Genomic DNA, 24556 nt, shown 5'->3' on the forward strand with positions numbered 1-24556 from the left:
GTACTCTGCTTTTGCTCTTCAAAAGTGGCATTTGGGTCTCTTTGGTCTCTTTGTATCTTTTGTCCAGAATTTGTCCCAGCTGGGCACACATGCAGTTATTTTAAGCCCCATACAGTTTCTTTGTATTTTGCTGCTCAAGGAGTGAAGAGGTGTGTCCAGGTTCAAGCATTGTATCACTGCACAAAGGGTTCCAGATTCCAGTCTGTCTCATCCCCCACCCCAACTCTAGGAGACTTTACACCCTTATTCTTAAGGAGTAAGGGGCTGAAGGTCTTGTTTGAAACTGCTTCCTGCTGGATGGGGCCGCAGACCCTAGCCTGCCCCTAAGGTGTAGAAGTTCCTCACTGACAGTTCAATGACCTCTAGGGACCTGGGCCACCCTCCACTGCAATGGGCTGAACTCCTTGAGCCATCATGAGCCGAACTTCAAACCCTTAGAGCCTGGAAGAAACAAGTTTAACCAGAAGGTTGAACAAACAAGAGCTAAAAGGAGAACAACAACGATAGCCATTGAAAGGCCTAGAAAGGGAAGGAACCAAGTTAACTTTGGGCTGCCTTAACCGTTAACCAGACAAGGAAGGCAGTATCACGCCTGCCAAAATTATGGAGCCAATCTGCCTGGGCGTCTATTTCCTTAATATTAACTTTTACCTGTCCTGTTGCACTGATCCAAATGCAGCAGGAAGCAATAGTTACCACATTAACTCTGCCTTCTTCTGCCAGAAGTTACTTGAGGCCCAGATGATTGTCAAGAACCACATCGGCTAAGGAAACAAGAGGTCCCAAGTCCCATTAAGGCTTCTCATAGGAGCCCACCCACGGCCTCATTTACTCATCTGTTGATGGTGCCTGTCTTCTGAGTAGGTGTCTCAGATCTCCCACTGGTTCACAGGTGTATTGCTCTTCTGTTGTGACCTGTGGGGTTTCTGGAGGTAAAACCTTTAGCCTGGACGAGTGTACCCAACTCGATATCTCTTGCAGTTTGACAGCAATGGAGTGGCTACAAGTACTTTATAGGGACCCTTCCATTCTGACAATAGTTGATCTTCAGGGGACCCATCTTTCCAGGTTTTGAGAACAACTTAGCCCCGAGGTTAATTTCTGAGGACTGCTCTTTCCTCTCTAGTTTTAGTGGGAACTGTCTTGTGGACGTAGTCCTGGATCGCCTTCTGGACTTGTCCTCGATTAATAGTCTATCTCAGGGCCTGGTTCAGGCCTCCACCCAGTAGAATGTCTGCAGTAAGAAAGGGCTTCCCGGAGATGATTTCAAATGGGCTAAAATCTCAGACCATTCCTGGGTGCTACGCAGACCATGAGGAATGCAAGAGGAAGCAAGTTGGTCCAGGGTTCATGAGCTTCTTGGCAGAGCTTTGCTAAGGATTTCTTTAAAGTAGCGTTCCTTCCCCCTACCTTCCCTGAAGACTGGGGGTGCCAAGAGATATGGAGCCTGTAGTCTGTCCCCAGGGCTGTTGTGAGCCCCTCTGTGATTTGGGCTCTAAAAGAAGGTCCGTTATCACTCTGGAGGGACTCTGGAAGTCCAAACTGAGGAATTATTTCTTTTAGAAGAAACCTACAGACTTCCATACCCTATTTAGATCTGATGGGGAAGGCTTCAGCCCATCCTGTGACATTATCAGTGAACACCCTGAAAATACTTATATCCTGATCATGGGGCATTTGGGTGAACTCTAACTGCCAGTCTTCTCCCTGGAAATGTCCCTTGGTGTTGGATTGGCCTGAGTGACGAAGCAGGGATTGGATGGGTATGTGGGTTCTTGGCGGCACATAAATCACAGGCAAGTTTTACTAGTTATAGTGTTCTTTTAAGCTTTTTCCCTGAAAAAGTCTTTTCCATCAAGGCCTGTAGTGCATCCCTCCCGTGGGGGTGGCATCAGGCAAGCTCTGGGTGAGTTTCCATTGTTGGGCCTCGGGAATTAGAACCTTATCCTCCTTTTTATACAGCCTGCACTTCCCTTCTCATAGCCCCATTTCTCAACATGTTCCTGCTCCTGTGGGGGATACTGGGGGAGTCTAGGGAGTTCAGGGGCCTAATCATTAGAGCCAAAACTTGTTCAGGTTCCTGTAGGTGAGTGGCCTGTTTTGCAGTTGATCAGCTCTGCTTTACCATTGCCCCCCAAAGATCCCTCCCTCTGATGGCCCCCACAGTGGGTTACTGTTTCCTGGGTTGGAAGGTGTGTGTGTGTGTGTGTGTGTGTGTGCTCGCGCGTGTGTGTATGTGTGTCTTAGTCAAAGTCATGTCCAACTCTTTGTGACCCCATGGACTACAGCCCGCCAGGCTCCTCTGTCCTTGGGATTCTCCAGGCAATAATTCTGGAGTGGTAGCCATTCCCTTCTCCAAGAAACCTTCCAAACCCAGGGACCAAACCGAAGTCTCTCACATTGCAGGTAGATTCTTTACCATCTGAGCCTTTTATGGGGAAATTTTTAGCAATTAACTTTTCTCTTTCTTTCCAAATGGCAGCATGAGCATGTAGCACGTGGAACCCGTATTTGGAGTCAGTAAACATATTTAATTTTTTATCCTTCCCTAATTGTAAAGCTCTCATTAATGCAATTAGTTCAGCCTTCTGAGCTGATGTGTGGTGTGGCAGGGCCTTGGCTCCTATTCTATTCATCTAGATTAACTGGGGCATACGTGGCCTTTTGGGTTCTTATTTCTACAAAACTGCTACCATCAGTAAACCATCTGACCTCAGGGCTGTGAGGAGTTTCATCTAGAAGATCAGACCTACTGGAGTAAGTTTGTCCTATGGTCTCTACACTGATGTGCTAAGTCTCTACTCTCCACTGGGAGTTTCTGGGTTTAGGGTTTCACATATCTTTAAGGTGGGCTTCCCTGATAGCTCAGTTGGTAAAGAATCCACCTGCATTGCCGGAGACCCCAGTTTGATTCCTGGGTTGGGAAGATCCCCTAGAGAAGGGATAGGCTATCCACTCCAGTATTCTTGGACTTCCCTTGTGGCTCAGCTGGTAAAGAATCCACCTGCAATGCAGGAAACCTGGGTTCAATCCCTGGGTTGGGAAGATCCCCTGGAGAAGGGAAAGGCTACCCACTCCAGTATTCTGGCCTGGAGAATTCCATGGACTGTAGAGTCCATGGGGTCACAAACAGTTGGACACGACTGAGCGACTTTTACTTTCACACCTTTAAGGTAAATTGGAGGCGGCCGTTGGAGGGGCCTGGTATCTTGTTAACCCTCCTCCAGTTAACCAGTGCGTCCTTTGACCTCCAGGCTGTCAGGGTCTCTCCATTCAAAGGCACAATGATATTGAGAGTCTAGATAAAGAGAATTTTTTTTTAATGCAGCTTTGAAGTCCAGACTAGAAATACTGGGCACTTCCTGGACCTTGGGGAGGAAGGTGTGCAATTTTGGCACCAGTGGGTGAATAGGGATGACGGCTTCACTCACTGCTCGTATGTCTTGAACAAACCGACTCTCCCCGTTAGGCTTGTGAACAGGGAGGGTTGAGGTGTTGCAGGGGATTGGCAGGGGCTGATGAGCCCGTGTTTTAGGAATCTGCTGAGCAGCAGTTGGATTCCCCTCAGGGCCCTTCGGGCTTTAAGGGATATTGTTGCTTCCAGAGGTATTTTCCCAAGGCCTTAACCTTATATTATTGGGGGGGGTCACATTTTGCCCTTCCTGGTACTGAGGTATCCCAAACTGCAGGCTCCATCTGTTCTCTCATGTCTTGCCATCAATATTTTGATGCCCAACAGGTGGGTCTTCTAGGGCTACTGATAGATGCATTCTCTGCTCGGATTCTTGACATCCTCAGACTTCACCCTGTCCTAAAAAACATACTGGCTCCTAACTTATTCAGCAGATCTCTCCTAAGGAGGGGGACAGGGCATTCTGGCGTATATAAGAAGGAGTACTAATAATCGTGCTGTCCTGGAGTTTAGGTTGAACACTATACCGTAACAGGACTAACCCTCCTTTCTTGTATTGCCCATGTGTCTAGATTACAGAGGCTCACAGATGGTTACATAGGACCTGAAGCTTTCTCAGCTACTGACTGGTAAAGTAAGGGATATAATTCTTATGTGGGGTTTTAAAACTCTTCAGTTCTGCTCCTTTGTTCTATATGACTGTTATTCCCCTTGTGTAATCCAGCAGTTACTGTAATAGTGCCTCATAAAAAGGACTTAGAAGTTTATTCAAGAAATGATAACCAGAGTAGCCTGTAACCTGTCATACTATGCAGAACAGTTTAAAATATGCTTTAACACAGCTAGGTAAACAACTGTATGTCTGACATCTGAGCTCACAGCCACCTTAACTTCATTTTTTATCTAAACAAATCACTTTTATACTAAATGGGGAGGCCACCAGCTTCAACAATCATCCTAAGACAGAATAATAGTTCTTGATGGAAAACTCTATCAGATTTCTTTCAACAGAAAAGAGATGTGAGATAGGAAACTTCTTCATATCTTGCATTAAAGGAGCTGGAAAATGATTTTAAAGGTTTTAGCAGTCCACTGTGGCTCTTTTGCCTATGTGTGAAAGGGCTTTCCTGGTGGCTCAGATGGTAAAGAATCTGCCTCCAAAGTAGGATTCCTGGGTTAGATCTTCGGATCGGGACAATACCTTGGAGAAGGGTATGGCAACTCACTCCAGTATCCTTGCCTGGAGAATTCCTCAGACAGAGGAACCTGGTGGGCTACAGTCCATGGGGTCTCAAAGACTCGGACATGACATTTTGTGGACTGAACTGTAACTACTAATAATAGACCTGATCCTACAGGCAAGAGGAGACGCCTTCCCTTAAGCCATCCATCAACTTCTGTCACGGTTGGAGAGGAAGCCGGCCGGCCAAGTCAGAACAGAACAGTGTCTGCAGGAAATTCAGTTCTCCTGCCTGCCAATACCCGAGGCTCCACTGGAGTGATGAAGATGGATGGAGTGGGATCTGGAGCCCTGCAGGCGCTCCAGCCCCGTTGGTGTGTGGGGAGTTCTCGTCCAAGAGATTGGAGCTGGGCCGGTAGGGGTGGCTCCTCCGGCACCCCCTGGGGGTGCTCAGGACCTTCCCCCCTCCAGGGCCTCTCCTGCTGACAAAAGGCACCCTGGTTCAGGCCCAGGCGGCTTTTTGGTGGTCTCTCCAGCCTTCTCGGCCCTCCAGGGTCTCCTGGAGGTGGTGGGTGAATCAGAGAGGCCAGAAGCCAAGTTTCCTTTCTTAGCCTCTTGCCCTTTCTGGCTTCCTCCCTTAAGTCCCAGTTGGTGCAGACTCTGCCTCCTCTGCCAAGGTTGACAGCAGGGCTTGGGGCCCAGCCTCAAGCTTCTGTAATTCCCTCCAGGTATCAGGCATAGGTTGGGTGATAGAATGCATGGCCAGTGGTGTCCTCCCCTCTGTGGACTCAGGGTCTGTGTGGGTGTCCTTCCTGAATGCCTTTGTCGCCTGGCTCAGGAAGACTGCTGGGTTTTCGTCTTTTTCCTGTGCAACCCCTTGGACCTTACCGTAATCTACATGTTTTAACATACACCTTTTCATTCCTTCCGATAGACAAGTAATATGTCTCATCCTAGCCGCGGCCTGCATAATCTGCATAGTCCCAGTGTAGATCATGCTCTGGGATGGCATCGCCACCCGCCTAGTGGATTTGGTGACCAGTGTGAACTGGGGGCCAGGAGGCCAACTGCATGTTCCCTGGCCTTTCTCAGTATATGCTCCTTTTTATCCGAGGTACAATAGTGGGCCAGAATAACTGTGATGTCCTGCCAGGTGGGGGCTTCCCAGTTGGGGCTCAGTGGTAAAGAATCCACCTGCCAAGCAGGAGACGTGCATTCAATCCCTGGATCAGGAAGATCCCCTGGAGGAGGGCATGACAACCCACTCCAGTATTCTTGCCTGGAGAATCCCAAGGATAGAGGGGCCTGGCGGGGCTGTGGGGTCACATAGGGTCGGACGTGACTGAGTGACTAAGCAGCAGCAGCCTGCCAGGTGAGAGTGAATGCCAACCCCAGCCTGGCAGCTTCATCCCTCAGCTTGTCTGGGTTCTCTGAGAAGCTGGCAAACCTCTCCTTACAGAATAACCCGATTAGTTTAGGATCTTTGTTTGGGAAGTTCCAGGAGCCCTTTGAAGCACCCCAAAGTTAGCTGGAGGTCAAAAGAACTTTGTATTTGACCTTGGGTTAGTCTGTCAGACATTTTTAAAAGTTTTAAAGCACCCAATCAGATAGGATCATAGGTATCTATGAAACAATGCTTATTCTGTGAGCTAAGATGGGGGAAGAAAAAGATTTTAAAAAGTAAATACAGATCACTTAATGACATAGAAACTCACACAGTCTGAGATCAAAAGTACGTCAGGAAAACATTGTTCTCTTATGAGAAAGAGAAGCCAAATTCAGTCCTGCATAAGCCTACTCTTAGAAAAATCCGTTTACCTGATTAAATTTAATCCAACCTTAGGAGACTCTGACCACATACAAAATTCTTTTCTCAGTGTTCCTCTTCTGCAAACCTCCTGCCATTTCTGTAGTCGTATTTTGTTCCTTATTCTTTCCCCATTCAGAAAGTGAAAAGTGAAAGTCGCTCAGTTGTGTCCGACTCTTTGTGACCCCATGGACTGTATAGTCCATGAAATTCTCCAGGCCAGAATACTGGAGTGGGTAGCCTTTCCCCTTCTCCAAGGGATCTTCCCAATCCAGGGATCGAACCCAGGTCTCCAGGTCTCCCACATTGCAGGCAGATTCTTTACCAGCTGAGTCACAAGGGAAGGCCAAGAATCCTAGAGTGGGTAGCCTATCCCTTCTCCAGCGGATCTTCCTGACCCAGGAATCGAACTAGGGTCTCCTGCACTGCAGGTGGATTCTTTAACAACTGAGCTATCGGGGAAGACCTCCCCATTCAGAAATAGCCAGCAAATCATCCTTTTTTCTTTCAACAAAATACATTTCCATTCCGCATACTTTCTTTTCTGAGAACACACATCCTATGTTGCTTAAGCAACCACGAACTGTCTGCTACACTAATACCAGTATTCTATAGGTTGGTAAAGGACACCTCATGGTGGCACCAAACATCTTTAGTTTCTCTCTCACAACAAGACAGAAAGGGGAAATTTAGACCTGTTCAGCAATAATGTCCCTAATATTTTATCTTAGTTCAAATGGCCTGGATATTCAATGAATTCCTGTCATTTAACTTAGGTTGGTTTCAACTTACCAAAATTTGGAGAGACTGTTTTAGATGGATGTTTCCAAAATATAATTATTGCTATAGAGTTTACTAAAGAGTTCTTATCCCAGTCACACTTACTCAAAAATTTAATTGTATCAGGTTGACTTCCCTGTTGACAGATTTCATAACAAAAGCAATATGCACTTAGTTGACTTTCAGTAGCCCTACTGCTGCTGCTGCTGCTGAGTCGCTTCAGTCTTGTCCGACTTTGTGCGACCCCATAGACGGCAGCCCACCAGGTTCCCCCATCCCTGGGATTCTCCAGGCAAGAATACTGGAGTGGGTTGCCATTCCCTTCTCCAATGCATGAAAGTGAAAAGTGAAAGTGAAGTCGCTCAGTTGTGTCTGACTCTTAGCGACCCCATGGACTGCGGCCCACCAGGCTCCTCCGTCCATGGGATTTTCCAGGCAAGAGTACTGGAGTGGGGTGCCATTGCCTTCTCCCTTCAGTAGCCCTAGGTACAATAAAAGTATTATACTTAATGTTGATCACTCTAAAGTCATTAGAGTGTATTAATGAAATCCACAAGCTTAAGCTAGCTTTAATACCAGATATTAATTAAATATTGAATATTTTCCAGATCACATGAACCCAAAATTATTCTGGTGAGCCTCTTCTATGTTTCTGAGAAGGTATTTAAGTGCGCAGTTTCCTTGATGCCAATTAAATGCAGCTCATTTGCAAGTTAATTTTTACATAAAGACAGAACCAGAGATCTCATTGTTTTCTTGCTTGAATTGAAAATGTGCCCCCCCCAACCCCGCCTTTTTTCCCCTTAGTCTGGGAGACCACAGATGAATCAGATAGTTCCTGAGAGCTCAGGCAGGAATAGTTGCAAATGCAGGGGAAGGGACATTGCAAGCTCCTGTCTTTTCTTTTTGTTCTTTAAAAATCCCACCAAGTCACCTAAGGCTGGAGTCTCCAGCAGTGTGGGCTGTTTGTGGGCACAGTGGAGAACTTCAGCCTTGAAATACAATGTCAGCAAAGAATTCCAGGAGAAGTTGGAATTAACATCACACACAAAGATGCCAATCATAAAACTTAAAGACACAAACTAGAAGCTTGTAGGATGGAGGGGACGGGAGTACAGGGGTGAGGACTTAGGGAGGAAGACAGAGAAGCTGTGTTCAGTGGTCCCGGAGGTGCCCAGAGCCCCTCCCAGATGGGGACAAGTACCCCATGTTGAGTGTCTCGAAGTCTGTTACCAAGCAGGGTTCTTGGTCTTCCCCAGTTGATAGAAATGGACTAGAGACCAGACAAGAAATTCAGGCAAGGCTTTATCCAGGCCCCTGCTGCAGCAGAGGGCAGCAAGAACAGCAGCAGAGAACTTGCTCACTCGCTCCCTGTGGAGGTGGATGGGTGAGCGTGTTCCTTGTACGGAGTGAGCGTAGGAGTGCATCCAGGGGTTGGGCTGGAGGGGTAGCTTAGGTGTTTTGCCCGCCCCTTAGGTGGCGATGTGTGCAGGGGGCATGTGCACTACCCTGCTTTGGCTCCAGGTTCTCAACAGTGGCTTTTTGCTCCCTTTGTATCTTTTGTCCAGAACTTGTGCCAGCTGCCCATGCACACAGTTATTTTTAGTCCCGTACAGTTAGTTTCTTTGTGTTTGGTTGCTGGAGAGCTGTGTCAGATGCCAGCATTGCAGCACGGCCGCTGAAGGCCCCAGGTCCCGGCCTGTCTCATGTCTACAATGTAAATTCTTATATTCTTTAGGCCTTTCGAAAATATTTACATAGTCATCCTGAAGAGTCATATTCTTTAAAAAAGCTAGACTTGGAATTTGGGAGTCACTCAGTCCTAGGGCTTCTCCGTGGGGCCACTAGTCTTCTTGACCTTAGAGTCATCACTGTGCAATCATGGACCGATTCCACAGTCAGACAGCTGGACAGATGGATGGGGCTCTTTGGTCAAGAGGTCAAATGATTTTTCAGGGATGATAGCACATATTTAAAGGTATACTAATAATACTCTGATCAAATGTTCCTGAATAGCATCACCACAAAGGATCTGAGAGCCTTAGAATCAGGCAGATTACATGGGCTGCCTGAATTCTCTGGAATTTACACACAATTGTTATTTCTAATACCTTGACTTCCTGTTACATGATAAAGAAAACACCCCAAATCAGATATCAATACAGAGGTCCCTGACTCTCAGAGGCATAGTGTGGCAACGCCTGCAGGGCACAGATGGCTTGGGCAGCATAATGGTAAGCTTTTATTTTCTGCCTTAAGAAAAAGACAGTGACTTTCACCTATTGCAACACTGAGGCTTATGCTTCACAATTGCTATTGCTGCATTAGTGTATTTCTGTAGGTCTAATATGTTCCCAACAATTACACTTTTCCTTCTGGGAGGCTGTGGAAATGTGTACATGGGCGGCCCTGCCCACCGCCATCCGGCATGAGAATCCCGGGGTAAACATATGCGTAGGGTCTGGAGAAGTCTTGACAAACAGCAGGTTCAACAGCTGGTATTGGGGTGTGCCTTGGAGATGAAGGCTTAAGGGCACAGCTCTGTTCCCTGGAAAGACGGAGAAAGCACAGCAGGGTCCATGATCCAGAGGAACGAGAGTGGAGGAAGGTTGGGGAATAAGAAGAGTCTCGGATCCGGGGTAAGGAGAGGTCGCAAGTGAACCTGGAGTCATGGATGGGACAGTGGGTTCAGAGCAAGGCAGCCGAGCCCAAGGAAGGCAGCGAGCCGAGGAGCGGGATGTTGAGCCCAAGCTCACAGTGGGGTCAGTTCCAGAGTCTGGGCTGAGCTGAAACAGGAGTGGAGGTCAAAGGGCTCCTGTTACAAAGGGCAGCATACTGAAAAAGCCATGTTCATCATCGCACAGTTGAGTCCATGTCAGCTGAGTTTTTGGTACAAATCATCCCCCGAGTTTCAGATGGTAAAGAATCTGCCTGCAATGCAGGAGACCCAGGTTTGATGCCTGGGTCAGGAAGATCCCTTGGAGGAGGGCATGGCAACCCACTCCAGTATTCTTGCCTGGAGAATTCCATGGGCAGAGGAGCCTGGAGGGCTACAGTCCATGGAGTTGCAAAGAGTCGGACATGACTGAGCGACTAGCACTTTGAACCCTTTCATAAGTGCATGGCTCCATGCAGCGCTCACCAACTGCACACACCCACGTAAGCAGCCCGCATCCAGACAGGGTCCCTCTCCTGGCCCCTCCTGGTCACCCCCATCCCTCCAAGGAAGATCACCAGCTGACTCCCCACCTCACAGATAGAGATATGAAGTGTCTAAAGAACCAAGTTTCTGATATTTATAAGTCAGGCCACCTGCATTTCTGCCATCCTTTGAGAAACCACGGCCTGTGACCCTGGATTCACTCCCTGGCAGCTACACCTTCAGGAGGACGTGGTCTCAGCAGGTCCCACCCCTCACCTGTTTTGTCACCTGCCGGGCCCTCTGGTATAAGAGCTTGCAACTCTCGCCTTTTCCACCTCTTAATCCCAATTTGACTGTCTGCACTCTTGACCCCCCAAGCCCTTTATACACCAAGGTACTATTAGATAAAGAAATATGAACATCAAAGAAGGCAAACATTTTTTCTCCTGATTTATCACATTTCCCCATTTTATAAAAATGCCCCGTAATTCCCTCAATTAGCCAAGATTTCTGTAGTTGTCTGTTCAAAATATCTACAGACTCTTTATCTACAGGTAGTGAAACAGGAGTCAGGAGACCTGAGTTTACTCTCACGTTCTACCACTAATCAGCTTTGTGTGATGTGTGTAGCTTTTAAGGCCTCCTTTATTATTTTTGAAAAATTTGTAACATAAGAACCTTAAATGATCTCTGAGGATCCTGTAAGTTTGGACATTTTATAATTCTGTGGACTTAAAGCGAGGTCACCTTGGAGCTGATGCAGACGGTGGGGCAAACAAATCACCTAGTCTCATCCTCCTTGCTGGGTGGACACAGCCCATGGCCAGGTGGGCTGGGTGGACAGGTGAGATTTCTGGAACCCAGCATCATTCCAAGGGCAGGCAGCATTGTCTGTAGAGGAAGGGAAAACAGCAGTGAGAAGATGGGCTCAAAACACACTGTTATATTTAAAGTGGATATACCTACTGTATAGCACAGGGAACTCTGCTTAATGTTATGTGGCAGCCTGGATGGGAGGGGAGTTTGGGGGAGATGTGTGGATATGGATATCTGTGGCTGAGTCCCTTTACTGTCCACCTGAAACTATCACAACATTGTTAATCGCCTATACACCAATACAAAATAAGAAGTTAAAAAAAAATGACTCAAAGGCGGTCAGTTCTTGTTTACCACCGTTTGCCAGCAGTTCTCAACAATGTGGGTGATAAAATACTCCTCCCCCTAATATATTTTTGTTGGCTAAGTTCTAAACCATGGCTGCAGTTCCCTTTGAATTTTAATAATGTATATAATGTATGCTTTAAAAGAGCACAGGGTTAGTATGTATTTCTTACTAAGCCTTGTATCCTTCATGGATACCATCCTAACACACACAGATGCCACTGTATGAATTCATTTGGAAGAAAGTTGGTGATGGTTTGAAATTTTCTGAGTGCACTTGGAGTGCAGTCTGTGTCTCCGCTCCCTGGAGATGATACATTCCTGAGTTTTAAGAGTGGGTTCAAAATGAGCAGTGACAGTGCTGAGATGCCAAAGACTAGAAACAGACCTTGAGAGGCTGTGGGTCTGCCCTTTGGGGGAGCACCTTGGAGGCGGTGAGACTGAGTGTGAGCTGCAGGGGAAGGCTGTTTTGTTGGGAAGTGTGAGTGTTCATTCATATGTGAAATACTTTGCTGAATTTGAACAAAACCTTTGAAGCTGAAATCTATATTTACTATTTGATTTAAATCTAAAGGATGAACTAAGAAAATAATGATTATTCCCACAAAATAACTTTAACATAAGAGAAGAAAGATATTAAAAGTGATCTGTTTGGGGGGTTGAAGACTCTCAGTATGTTGGCCACCAACGCCCATTTGTTCCCTCCTCATGTTTGTACCAGTTACTTGCCAACATCCTCCCAAGAACAAGCGTCCAAAGGAGCCAGGAGAGAACAGGATCAAGCCTACCAACAAAAAGGTGAAGCCCAAAATTCCTAAGATAAAGGACAGGGATTCTGCTGATCCAACACCAAAGACACAGTCTATAATGACGCAAATGATGGATAAAGGTCGCTTCCAGAAACCCGCTGCTACCCTGAGCTTGGTGGCAGGGCAAACTCTGGAGCTTCGATGTAAAGGCAATAAAATTGGATGGAGCTATCCTGCATACCTCGACACCTTTAAGGACAGCCGCCTCAGGTAAGCTTTAATTTTTTTTTTTTTAGCCATAGTTAAAACAGACATATACTCATTTATTTTTGGCTGTGTTGGTCTTCCTGCTGTGTGCGGATTTCTCTAGTTGCCTCGCGTGGGGGTTACTCTCTAGCTGTGTTCAGGATTCCCATGGCAGTGGCTTCTCTTGTTGCAGAGCATGTGTTCTGGGGTGCTCGGTCTTCGCTAGTTGTGTTGCTTGGAGTTAGTTGCCCCACAGCCTGTGGGATCCTCCCGGACCAGGGATCGAACCTGTGTCTCCTGCATTGGCAGGTGGATTCTTAACTACTGGACCACCAGGGAAGCTGGCCTTTTTATTTTTTCAACTTGTTTTGGGGTTAGGGATTTGGTTTCATACTCGTGTTTAATATCACATTGTGTCTGACATCTACCATTTCGTGTTAGTGGTTTATAAAAACAGAAGCTCAGTGAGCAAAAGCCACTGATTTTATTTCTTCACCCCATTAAAATTATTGCAAATTCTACCAACACTGGTTAAACAATGAACTGTTATAGGAAGCCATATGACAGATAGTTGAAACTGTGATGTATAGAGGTAGACATTTAAGAATTCATATTGGAAAAAATAATGGACTCAATGCTTCATGTTATTGTTAAAGTAATTGTGATAAAAAACCGATGAAGGGGAGATTGCTATGAGGAATTTGACCGGAGATGAATTGCTTTTGAACATACATTTTCACCAACAATGTAGGAGGGTTCCCTTTTCTCCACACCCACCCCAGTGTTTGTTATTTGTAGACTTATTTTGCCACTTTATTTTTTTAACTGAAGGATAATTGCCATACAGAATTTTGTGGTTTTCTGTCATATATCAACATGTTATTTGTAGACATTTTAATGATGGCCATTCTGACCAGTGTGAGGTGGTACCTCATTGTGGTTTTGATTGGTATTTCTCTAATAATTAGTGATGTTGGGCATCTTTTTATGTGCCTCCTGGCCATCTGTATGTCTTCTTGGAGAAATGTCTATTAAGATCTTCTGTCCAGTTTTCAATTGGGTTGTTTACTTTTTGTTCTTGAGTTGTATGAGTTGTTTGTATATTTTGGAGATTAAGCCTTTGTCGGCTGTATAACTTGCAAATATTTTCTCCCATTCCTTGGGTTATGTTTTCACTTTTTAATGGTTTTCTTTGCTATGGAAGAGTTTGCAAGTTTGATTGAATCTTATTTGTTTATTTTTGTTTTTATTTCTGTTGCTTTGGGAGACTGACCTAAGTAAACATTGGTGTGACTTATGTCAGAGAATGTTTTGCCTGTGCTCTCACCCAGAAGTGTTATGGTGTCATGTCTTATGTTTAAGTCTTTAAGGCATTTTGAGTTTATTTCTGTGCATGGTGTGATGGTATGTTCTAACTTCATTGATGTACATGCAGCTGTTCAACATTCCCAGTACCACCTGAAGAGACTGGGTGTTTTTTCCCCCTCCAATTTTATACTCTTGCCTCCTTTGTCAAGATTAATTCAACTTGGTGTGTGGATTTATTTCTGGGCTCTCTGTTTTGTTTCTTTTATGCATATGTCTGTTTTTGTATCAATATCATATGGTGGTTTTTATTTAAAAAAAATTTTAAATTAGAATGTAATTACTTTACATTAATGTGTTAGTTCCTGCTGTAAAATGTGAATCAGCCATATCTATACGTATATCCCCTCCCTCTTGAGACTCCCTCCCATCCATCCCCCACCCCCACCCCCATCCCACCCTCTAGGTCATCACGCAGCCCTGGGCTGAGCTCCCTGCGATACAGAAGCTTCTCGCTGGCTCTCTCTTTTACACAGGATAGTGCATATGTTAGTGCTACTGTCTCAAGTCTTCCCACCCTGTCCTCCCCCTCCACTCGTGTCCACAACTCTGATCTCTGTGTCTGCACCTCTGTTACTTCCCTGAAAATGGCTTCCCCAGTACCATTTTCTAGATTCCATAACTATGCCTTAGTATATGATATTTGTTTTTTTCCTGCTGACTTCACTCTGTGTGACAGGCTCTAGATTTATCCATATCACTCCAACTGACTCCATTTCTTTCCTTTTTATAGCGGAATAATATTCTATTGTATATATGTACCACGTCTTTATTCATTCATCTGTTGAGGGACATCTAGGTTATTTCCATGTCCTGGCTATTGTAAACAGTGCTGGAATGAACACTGGGGTACATGTGTCTTTTTGAGTTAGCACACTGTTTTGATTACTCTAACTTTGTAGTATTGTCTGAAGTCTGGGAGAGTTATGCCTCCTGCTTTTTTTTTTTAGGATTGCTTTGGCAATTCTGGGTCTTTTATGGTTCCATATAAATTTGGAGATTATTTGTTCTAGCTCTGTGAAAAACTTCATGGGCAATTTGGTAGGAATTGCGTTAAATCTATAGATTGATTTGGGTAGTACTGCCATTTTAACAATATTCTTCCAATTCAAGAGCGTGGGATATCTTTCCATCTCTTTGAATCCTCTTTAATTTCCTTTACTAGTGTTTTAGAGTTCTCCATGTACAAGTCATTCACCTCTTTGGTCAGATTTATTCTTAGATATTTTATTTTTTGGTATGATTACTTGAAAATTATTTATTTGGGGCTGTGCTGGGTCTTCGTTGCTGCATGCGGGCTTTCTCTGGCTTTGGCGGGTGGGGGCTACTCTGGATGCGATGTGCGGGCTTGTGCGTGGCTTCTTTTGTTGCGGAGCGCGGGCTCCAGGCTCGCGGGTTTCGCGAGTTGCAGCATGCAGGCTCGGTAGTGGCGGTGCAGTCTTCATTGCCCTGCAGCATGGGAAGTCTTCCCAGAAGAGGGGCAAACCCAAGTCTACTGCATTGGCAAGCAGCTTTTTAACCACTGGACATCAGGGAAGTCCTGGTATGATTTTTAAAGGTTTTTTGTTTTTTTTTTTTTACATTCCCTTTCTGATATTTCATTGTTAGTGTAAAGAAACGCAATGGATTCTGAATGGTAATCTTGTATCCTGCTGCTCTGCTGAATTCATTTATTAGATCTAGCAGTTTTTGTGTGGAGTCCTTAGTGTTTTCTATACTTAGTATCATGTCATCTGAATATACTGACAATGTTACCTCTTTCCTTTCCAATTTGGATACCTTTTATTTCTTTTCTTTTTTTGGTCTGATTGCTGTGGCTATGACTTCCAATACTGTGTTGAATAGAACTGGTGAGAATGGGCATCCTTGTCTTGTTCCAGATTTTAGCCAGAAGGCTTTCAGCTTTTCACCACTCAGTATTATATTGGTTGTGAGTGTGTCATAAAAGGCTGTTACTATGTTGAGATATGTCCCTTCTATACCCACTTTGGTAAGAATTTTTATCATGAATGGATGTTGAATTTTGTCAGGCTTTTTCTGCATCTATTGAGATGATCGTGTGTTTTTTTTTAACTTTTCTTTTGTTAATGAGGTATATTACATTGATTAATTTGCATGTATTGAACCATCCTTGTGAACTTGGGATGAATCCCACTTGGTCATTGATAGGGCCTACGTGGGGGCTCATAGTTGAAATGGCTCGTTATGTTGAATAAAGTCACGGTGACCCTTGGAACTGACCAAACTGCCCAAACAACATTCTATTTTCCCGCTGGCACCTACCTTCTCAAGGCTATGTGACCACACCAGATTCTAGACCTCCAGCCACGTGATTGCAGGATTCAGCTACAGGCTAAAAATTAACCACCCCTTCAGAGATTTTTCACTGGCGGGGGTATAAGAAAGACCCCGTCAGAAAGGGAGGACACTGGTTCTTCTCAAGGGCCAGTCACCCTCTCGTTTTCCCTCTAAGAAATTTCCTTTTCTTGCCTGACAGCTCGGCTCACTCTCTTTGTCTCTGCACGCGCCTTACAGTCATGGTGTATGATATTTTTATATGTTGTGGAATTTGGTTTGCTGATATTTTGTTGAGAATTTTTGCAACTATATTCATCAAGATATTGACCATAATTTTCTTTTTTGGTGGCATCTTTATCAGGGTGATAGTGGCTTTGTAGAATGTTTTGGGGAGTGTTGCCTCCTCTTCAGTCTTTTAGAAGAGTTTGAGAAGAATCAGTGTAAGTTCTTTTTTGTATCCCTGGTAGAATTCACCTGTGAAGCCATCTGTCCCTGGGCTTTTGTTTATAGGGAATTATAAAAAAAAGAAAACAATTACAGATGCTATTTTACTTCTAGTGATTGACCTGTTCAAATTATCTATTTCTTCTTGGTTTAATTTTGGTGGGCTGTATGTTTCTAGAAAGTTTTTTCATTTCTTCTAGGTTGTCAAATTTGTTCACAGCATGTTCTTATGGTTTTTTCTGTGCTCCATTTTCATTGTGCTTCTTTGGGTCTCTCTCTTTTCTTCTTGGTGAGTCTGATCACAGAGCTGTCAGCTGTGTTCACCCTCTCAAAGAACCAGCTCTTGGTTTAATTGATTTGTTTCTACTGTTTTTAAATCTCTGTTTTCTTCATTTCCTCCCTGATCTTTATTACTTCTTTCCTTCTGTTGACGCTAGGTTTTGCTTGTCTTTCTTTTTCGAGCCCTTTCCAGTGGTAGGTTAGGTCGTTGGAGATTTCTCCCGTGAAGACCTGCATCACTATGACCTTCCCTCTAAGAACCCCTTTTATCGCATCCATAGATTTTGGGTGGTGTCTTCACTGTTGTTTGTCTCAGAGTATTTTTTTAATTTCCTTTTTTATTTCCTCGTTGACCCACTGGTTTTGTAGTAGCATGTTGGTTAGTCTCCATGTGATCATTTTTTTCTAATTTCCTTTCCTGTGGTTGATTTCTAGTTCCATGCTGTTGTGGTCAGAGGAGATGCTTGGAATACCACCACTTTCTTAGGAGCCGTAAATTTGTCCTCTTGCCATCTCTGGTGTCACTCCCCCAGTCCCAGGCACATTACCCTTCATCACCACCAGTCTTGCAGTAACCACACCCAGGCTGGTCCTCCACCATCCTCCTCACTGCACCTAGAGTGATGCTTAAAAAATGCACGTCTGATTGTGACAATCCCCTGCTTAACACTCAGTGGGCCTCCACTGGGGAGGAAGTTCAACATCCTCACAGGACTCTGAGACCCTCCCTGATCCCCCCCACCCAACACCTGTCTCTAGATTAGTGTCTTTGCTTTCATTGGTCCAAGTTCCTGTGACGTGGTCAAAGGCACCAATCTCTTGGAGGCTTAAAACTTGCTGCTTTCATGGTCTGGACCACTCACGGCCCCTCTTCACCTGGCTGATTTCCTCCGGGAAGTTCATGTCAGGCCTCCCTGGGTTTATATCCTCATGGCCCCTGACATGCCCTTTTTTTTCAATACTCTTCACACTTTTATCTCCTTTTTTTAATCTGTGTTTTTCACTGAGACTTAGCTGCATGCTTGGCATTTAGCTTTATCTATTGAATAACTGAATGACAATCTTTCCCTTTTTTTCGCACACATATCTTGGAGAATAAATAATGTATGTGTATAAGAAATATCTCTCCATCTGTCTAACCTTTTGGACTAAGTCGTCTCTCACATTTTATTCTGAAGATACCCTTCTGGCTTCACGTGGTATGACCATGTAGAGTTTTTCCTGAAAGATTATTGGGTTAGACAAGGAGTGGAGGGTGAGAGAATGAGATAGTTTTTCTCATTTTCATTTCCACAATTGACACGTGTGTGTGTGTTGCTTGGAAGAGATTTGGCAAGATTTATTGTGTGTATGTATGTGTTCAATCACTCAGTTGTGTCTAAGTCTTTGTGACCCCATGGACTGTAGCCTGCCGGGCTCCTCTGTCCATGGGATTTCCCAGATAAGAATATGGAGTGGGTTGCCATTTCCTTCTTCAAGGGATTTTCCCAACCCAGGAATCGAACCCATGTCTCTTGCATCTCCTGCATTGGCAGGTGGATTCTTTACCACTGCACCACCTGGGAAGCCAAGATTTACTACCATATACCTTTTAAATGACTTAATTTACCAAAGTCAAACTTACACACTTTGTTAAAAAACCAGAATTGAGCTGATTTAAATTTTTCTGAACAGCTAGCCTTTGACTTACACAAACTATCCTAAACCTCAATGATTTAGCCCTTGAATATTTCATGTTTTCTAAGAGTATTTTCAAAGTTATATTAGTCAAAATGTGTTTGAAAACATTTTAAGGACTCAAAGTGAAGTAAATATGGATGTAAATCAAAGAGAACTATCCTGGAACTGAAAAAAACAAGTTTGACTTCACATTAAATGGGATTTATTCAAAGCACAGTTAGGGCTTTATGAGAAAATAAAGACAGATGTGGGCCCCCAAGGACTTTATGGAAAAATGTGAAAAATGTGAAAAACATTGAGTCAGAACTCTGTATCAAACAACAACACAATCATGATTTATTTGACACCAGAGATTCATCTAATCAGCTCTTGACATCTTTCCCGGGACATGGTGCCTTTGGATAGAGAGGTATTCAACCTGTGTTTTCTTTCCCTGTGGAGTGAGCTCTTTCCGGCTTTGTGAAAGCCTGGTCATTTTAACCAATTTGGGTGGCTTTCTGGAACCAAGTTTGCAGGCTACCACATTTGCCCTCATTTAATCTTCTGACCAGAAGCAGGAGCTTGTTATGAAAACAGATCGGGCTAAGGCACAGCTGAATTGGAATCCCACCTTTCCCACTAACCTGCAAAGTGATCTTTGATCAATAATTTCCCTAGAACTCAGTTTCCTCATCTGGAATGTGGAAATAATATATATTGTGTGTGTGTGTGTGTGTGCGTGCGCACACTCAATAGTGTCCAACTCTTTGCGACCCTATGACCATAGCCCACCAGGCTTCTCCGTCCATGGGATTCTCTAGGCAAGAATACTGGAGTGGGTTGCCTTACCCTCCTCCAGGGGATCTTCCCGACCTGGGGATTGAACCCACGTCTCTTGTGGCTCCTGCATTGGCAGGAGGATTCTTTACCACTAGCGCCACCTGAGAAGCCCTGGGGAACTAATACTATCCTTAGTAAATGCTGCCTGCGTGCTAAGTCGCTTCAGTGGTGTCCAACTGTTTGTGATCCCATGGACTGTAGCCTACCAGGCTCCTTTGTCCATGGGGATTCTCCAGGCCAGAATATTGAAGTGGATTGCCATGCCCTCCTCCAGGAGATCTTCCCAACCCAGGGATTGAATCTGTGTCTCTTGTGTTTCCAGCATTGGCAGGTGGGTTCTTTACCACTAGCGCCACCTGCGAGATCCAAATGCTGCCTGGCCCAATGGTAAATGTTCAATGCTGCTGCTGCTAAGTTGCTTCAATCGTGTCCACCTCTGTGCGACCCCATAGACGGCAGCCCACCAGGCCCCGCCGTCCCTGGGATTCTCCAGGCAAGAACACTGGAGTGGGTTGCCATTTCCTCCTCCAATGCATGAAAGTGAAAAGTGAAAGTGAAGTTGCTCAATCGTGTCCGACTCTTAGCAACCCCATGGACTGCAGCCTACCAGGCTCCTCTGTCCATGGCAGGAGGAGCATTTTCATTTCCTCCGTCCATTTTCTATAATGTTCAATAAGTTGTACCTAATTGTTACTAGGCAACGCATATTTCTCACGTACAATAATCCAAGTGATCTTTTGGAACAGTTCATTCTGACCAGGAGTAGTACAAGTCAGGGAACTGTGCACCGCTGATGTGGCTTCTGATACGGAGGATCCAGGTAAGTTTCCACATGCCTTTCCCACTTTGATTTAATTGAGCAATTCTTTGAAATCTGAGCCTGTGTCCCTCTTCCCCCGTGAAATCCTAAGCCCGCTGAGGGTAAATCCCACATCTGATGGGTTCATCCTCAGATTCCCGGCACCTTGAAGAGTGCCTGACATACACCAGAAGTCAGGAGACAGTGTTTGGGTTCCCCGGGGGTTTAGTGGTCATGTCAGAAGTCAGTTTTCAATCACGCATTCACTGCACATTTTAAGATCATTACACTTAGTGCCAATGTTTGTCTCTACATTCCTGGGGAGGGAACGACAAAGTGTGAACATTATTTTATGTCAAGGAGGCTGAGCCACTGGGATCCAGCCCCGTGACCCCAGGAGCCAGGAGTCAGGTGACCCTCTCTATCTCCCTGCTCTTTATCCACCTGCCCCCTCTGTCTCCGCTTCTCTCTTCATCTTAGGTTCCAAAGCCTGTCATTTCTACTAAACGCTTGAGCGCGTCCCCAGTAAGTTATTTTGCCCTCTGGTTTTCTTTCATCCCCACTTGGAAATTTCCAACCCCAGATGAACCTGTTCACCTCCCTCCCCTCGTCAACATGTGAACCCTGAGCACAGCTGGAGGAAACGGCACAGCTGGCCCCACGGGTGCTGTTAGTCTGCGGTCACGTCCCCACGCCCGACAAAGCTGCGTCTGTTTCTCTAGAGAGCTCACGATTTCTCTCTTCTTAAACCTCTGATCTTCCCCATCTCTTTCACTCTCCGCTAGTGCAACTCTCGCCAAGGCCCTGAGAGATTGGAGCCCTAGACTTGCCTCCCTGTGCTCATCACTCTTTCCCCTTCCCTGCTCCTACGATTATAGTGGAGGGGGGATCTCTCCTCTTGACAAAGGCTGAAGCTCCCCCTGAGACCTGGATCTCACCCTTACAAACCTTCTCAGGAGCCTTAAGACAGTTACCGCCTCCTATTCGGAGTCTTCAATCCCCCCCTACCCCGACCCCTCACTCCTAAATGAGGTCCTTTCTGTAAGTTTCCATATGAAGAAGCCCTACTTTGGCCCTCATGTGCCCTCTGGCCAACCCCCTCTATCTTTTTCTTTCTTTTTTAATTTTTAATTGAAGGATAATTGCTTTGTAGTATTGTGTTGGTTTCTGCCAGACATCAACGTGAATCAGTCATAGGTACACATATGTCCCCACCCTCCCACCTGCCTCCCCATCACCCCTCTAGGTTGGTACAGAGCCTGGGGTTGAGTTCCCTGAGTCATACAGCGACTTCCCATTGGCTGTCTTTTTTACATACGGTATGTTTCCATGTTACTCTCTGCATACATCCCACCTCTCCCCCCGCATCGTGTCCATAAGTCTGTTCTCTATATTTGTTTCTCCACTTCTGCCCTGCAAATAATTTCTTCAGTATCATCTTTATAAATTCCATATATATGCATTAGCATATGATATCTGTTTTTCTCTTTCTGACTTTACTCTGTATAATAGGCTCTGGGTTCATCCACCTCATTAGAACTCAAATGCATTCCTATTTATGGCTGAGTAATAGTCCATTACATATGTACCACAGCTTCTTTATCCACCCATCCTTTGATGGACATCTAGGTTGCTTCCATGTTCTAGCTATTGTAAATAGTACTGCAATGAACACTGGGATGTATGTGTCTTTTTCAATTTTGGTTTCCTCAGGGTATATGCCTAGGCCTGGAATTTCTGGGTCAGATGGTGGTTTTATTCCTAGAATTTTAAGGAATCTCTATACCATTTTCCATAGTGGCTGTATCAATTTACATTTCCACCAACAGTGCAAAAGGGTTCCCTTTTCTCCACACCCTCTCCAGCATTTACTGTTTGTAGACTTTTTGATGATGAGCACTCTGACCCGTGTGAGGTGATATCTCATTGTAGTCTTGATTTGCATTTCTCTAATAATGAGTGATGTTGAGCATCTTTTCATGTGGTTATTAGCCATTTGTATGTCTTCTTTGGAGAAATGTCTGTTTAGGTCTTTTTCCAATTTTGTGATTGGGTTGTTTGTTTTTCTGGTATTGACGTGTATGAGCTGCTTGTATATTTTGGAAATTAATCCTTTGTCAGTTTTTTCATTTGCTTTTATTTTCTCTCATTCTGAGGGTTGTCTTTTCACCTTGCTTATAGTTTCCTTTGCTGTGCAAAAGCTTTTAATTAATTAGGCCCCACTTGTTTATTTTTGTTTTTATTTCCCTTACTCTAGGAGGTGGGTCATAGAGGATCTTGCTGTGATTTATGTCATAGAGTGTTCTTCCTATGTTTTCCTCTAAGGGTTTTACAGTTTCTGGTCTTACATTTGGGTTTTTAACCCATGTTGAGTTCATCTTTGTGTGTGGTGTTAGAAAGTGTTCTAATTTCATTCTTTTACATGCAGCTGTCCAGTTTCCCCAGCACTACTTATTGAAGAGGCTCTCTTTGCCCCATTGTATATTCTTGCTTCCTTTGTCAAAAATAAAATACCCATAGGTGTGTGAGTTTATCTCTGGGCTTTCTATCTTGTTCTTTTTCTTTCTTTTATTAAAAAAAATTTTTACTGAAGTATAATTGATTTATAGTGTTGTGTTAGTTTCTGCTGTACAGCAAAGTGAGTCATTATACTATTTCATATTTCTACTCTTTTTTAGATTCTTTTCCCATATAGTTCATTACAGAGCATTGAACTGAGGTCCCTGTGCTATACAGTAGGTTTTCATTAGTTATCTATTTTAAATATAGTAGTGTGTATATTTCAATCTCAGTCTCCCAATTTATCATTTCTTCCCTTCCCCCCACCACCTAGGTAACCACAAAATCATTTTCTACATTTGTGACTCTTCTTCTATTTTGTAAATAAGTTCATTTGTGCCCCTTTTTTTAGATTCCACGTATAAGTTATAAAATATGATAGTTGTCTGTGTCTGACTTACTTCACTCAGTATGACATTCTCTAGGTCCTTTCATTTGGAAAACTCAGCAGTGGCCACAGGACTGGAAAAGGTCAGTTTTCAGAAAGGCAATGCCAAAGAATGCTCAAACTACCACACAATTGCACTCATCTCACACACTAGTCTCCAAGCCAGGCTTCAGCAATACATGAACCATGAACTTCCAGATGTTCAAGCTGGTTTTAGAAAAGGCAGAGGAGCCAGAGATCAAATTGCCAACATCTGCTAGATCATGGAAAAAGCAAGAGAGTTCCAGAAAAACATCTATTTCTGCTTTATTTACTATGCCAAAGCCTTGGACTGTATGGATCACAATAAACTGTGGAAAGTTCTGAAAGAGATGGGAATACCAGACCACCTGACCTGCCTCTTGAGAAACCTATATGCAGGTCAGGAAGCAAGTTAGAACTGGACATGGAACAACAGACTGGTTCCAAATAGGAAAAGGAGTACGTCAAGGCTGTACATTGTCACCCTGCTTATTTAACTTATATGCAGAGTACATCATGAGAAACGCTGGGCTGGAGGAAGCACAAGCTGGAATCAAGATTGCCAGGAGAAATATCAATAACCTCAGATACGCAGATGACACCACCCTTATGGCAGAAAGTGAAGAGGAACTAAAGACCCTCTTGATGAAAGTGAAAGAGGAAAGTGAAAAAGTTGGCCTAAAGCTCCACATTCAGAAAACTAAGATCATGGCATCTGGTCCCATCACTTCATGGGAAATAGATGGGGAAACAGTGGAAACAGTGTCAGACTTTATTTTTTGGGGCTCCAAAATCACTGCAGATGGTGACTGCAGCCATGAAATTAAAAGACGCTTACTCCTTGGAAGGAAAGTTATGACCAACTTAGATAGCATATTCAAAAGCAGTGACATTACGTTGCCAACAAAGGTCTGTCTAGTCAAGGCTATGGTTTTTCCTGTGGTCATGTATGGATGTGAGAGTTGGACTGTGTAGAAAGCTGAGCGCCGAAGAATTGATGCTTTTGAACTGTGGTGTTGGAGAAGACTCTTGAGAGTCCCTTGGACTGCAAGGAGATCCAACCAGTCCATTCTAAGGGAGATCAGTCCTGGGTGTTCATTGGAAGGAATACTAAAGCTGAAAGTCCAATACTTTGGCCACTTCATGCGAAGAGTCGACTCATTGGAAAAGATCCTGATGCTGGGAGGAATTGGGGGCAGGAGGAGAAGGGGACAACAGAGGATGAGATGGCTGGATGGCATCACTGACTCGATGGACGTGAGTTTGAGTGAACTCGGGAGTTGGTGATGGACAGAGAGGCCTGGTGTACTGCGATTCATGGGGTTGCAAAGAGTCGGACACGACTGAGCGACTGAACTGAACTGAACTGAGGTCCATTCATGTTGCTACAAATGGTAATTTTTTTGTCCTTTCTATTGCTAATATTC

At 44.5% G+C, this 24556-nt stretch overlaps 1 protein-coding gene across 2 annotated transcripts in view; it reads left to right on the forward strand.

The window, feature by feature from the left end:
• The window catches only part of PDGFRL (platelet derived growth factor receptor like), a 78046-nt gene that overhangs the window by 8271 nt on the left and 45219 nt on the right, over positions 1-24556 (forward strand). Inside the window, exons 1-2 of one of the 2 annotated variants that reach the window (XM_055567292.1) lie at positions 4001-4046; positions 12204-12501. In XM_055567292.1, the coding sequence (XP_055423267.1) occupies positions 12350-12501 (152 nt within the window). In that variant the 5' untranslated portion in view covers positions 4001-4046; positions 12204-12349. Of the gene's footprint in view, positions 1-4000; positions 4047-12203; positions 12502-24556 lie in introns of those variants that run through there. The other variant, XM_055567291.1, reaches the window with a different exon arrangement.

Source organism: Bubalus kerabau, chromosome 2 (assembly GCF_029407905.1).
Source record: "Bubalus kerabau isolate K-KA32 ecotype Philippines breed swamp buffalo chromosome 2, PCC_UOA_SB_1v2, whole genome shotgun sequence".
Taxonomy (NCBI): domain Eukaryota; kingdom Metazoa; phylum Chordata; class Mammalia; order Artiodactyla; family Bovidae; genus Bubalus; species Bubalus kerabau.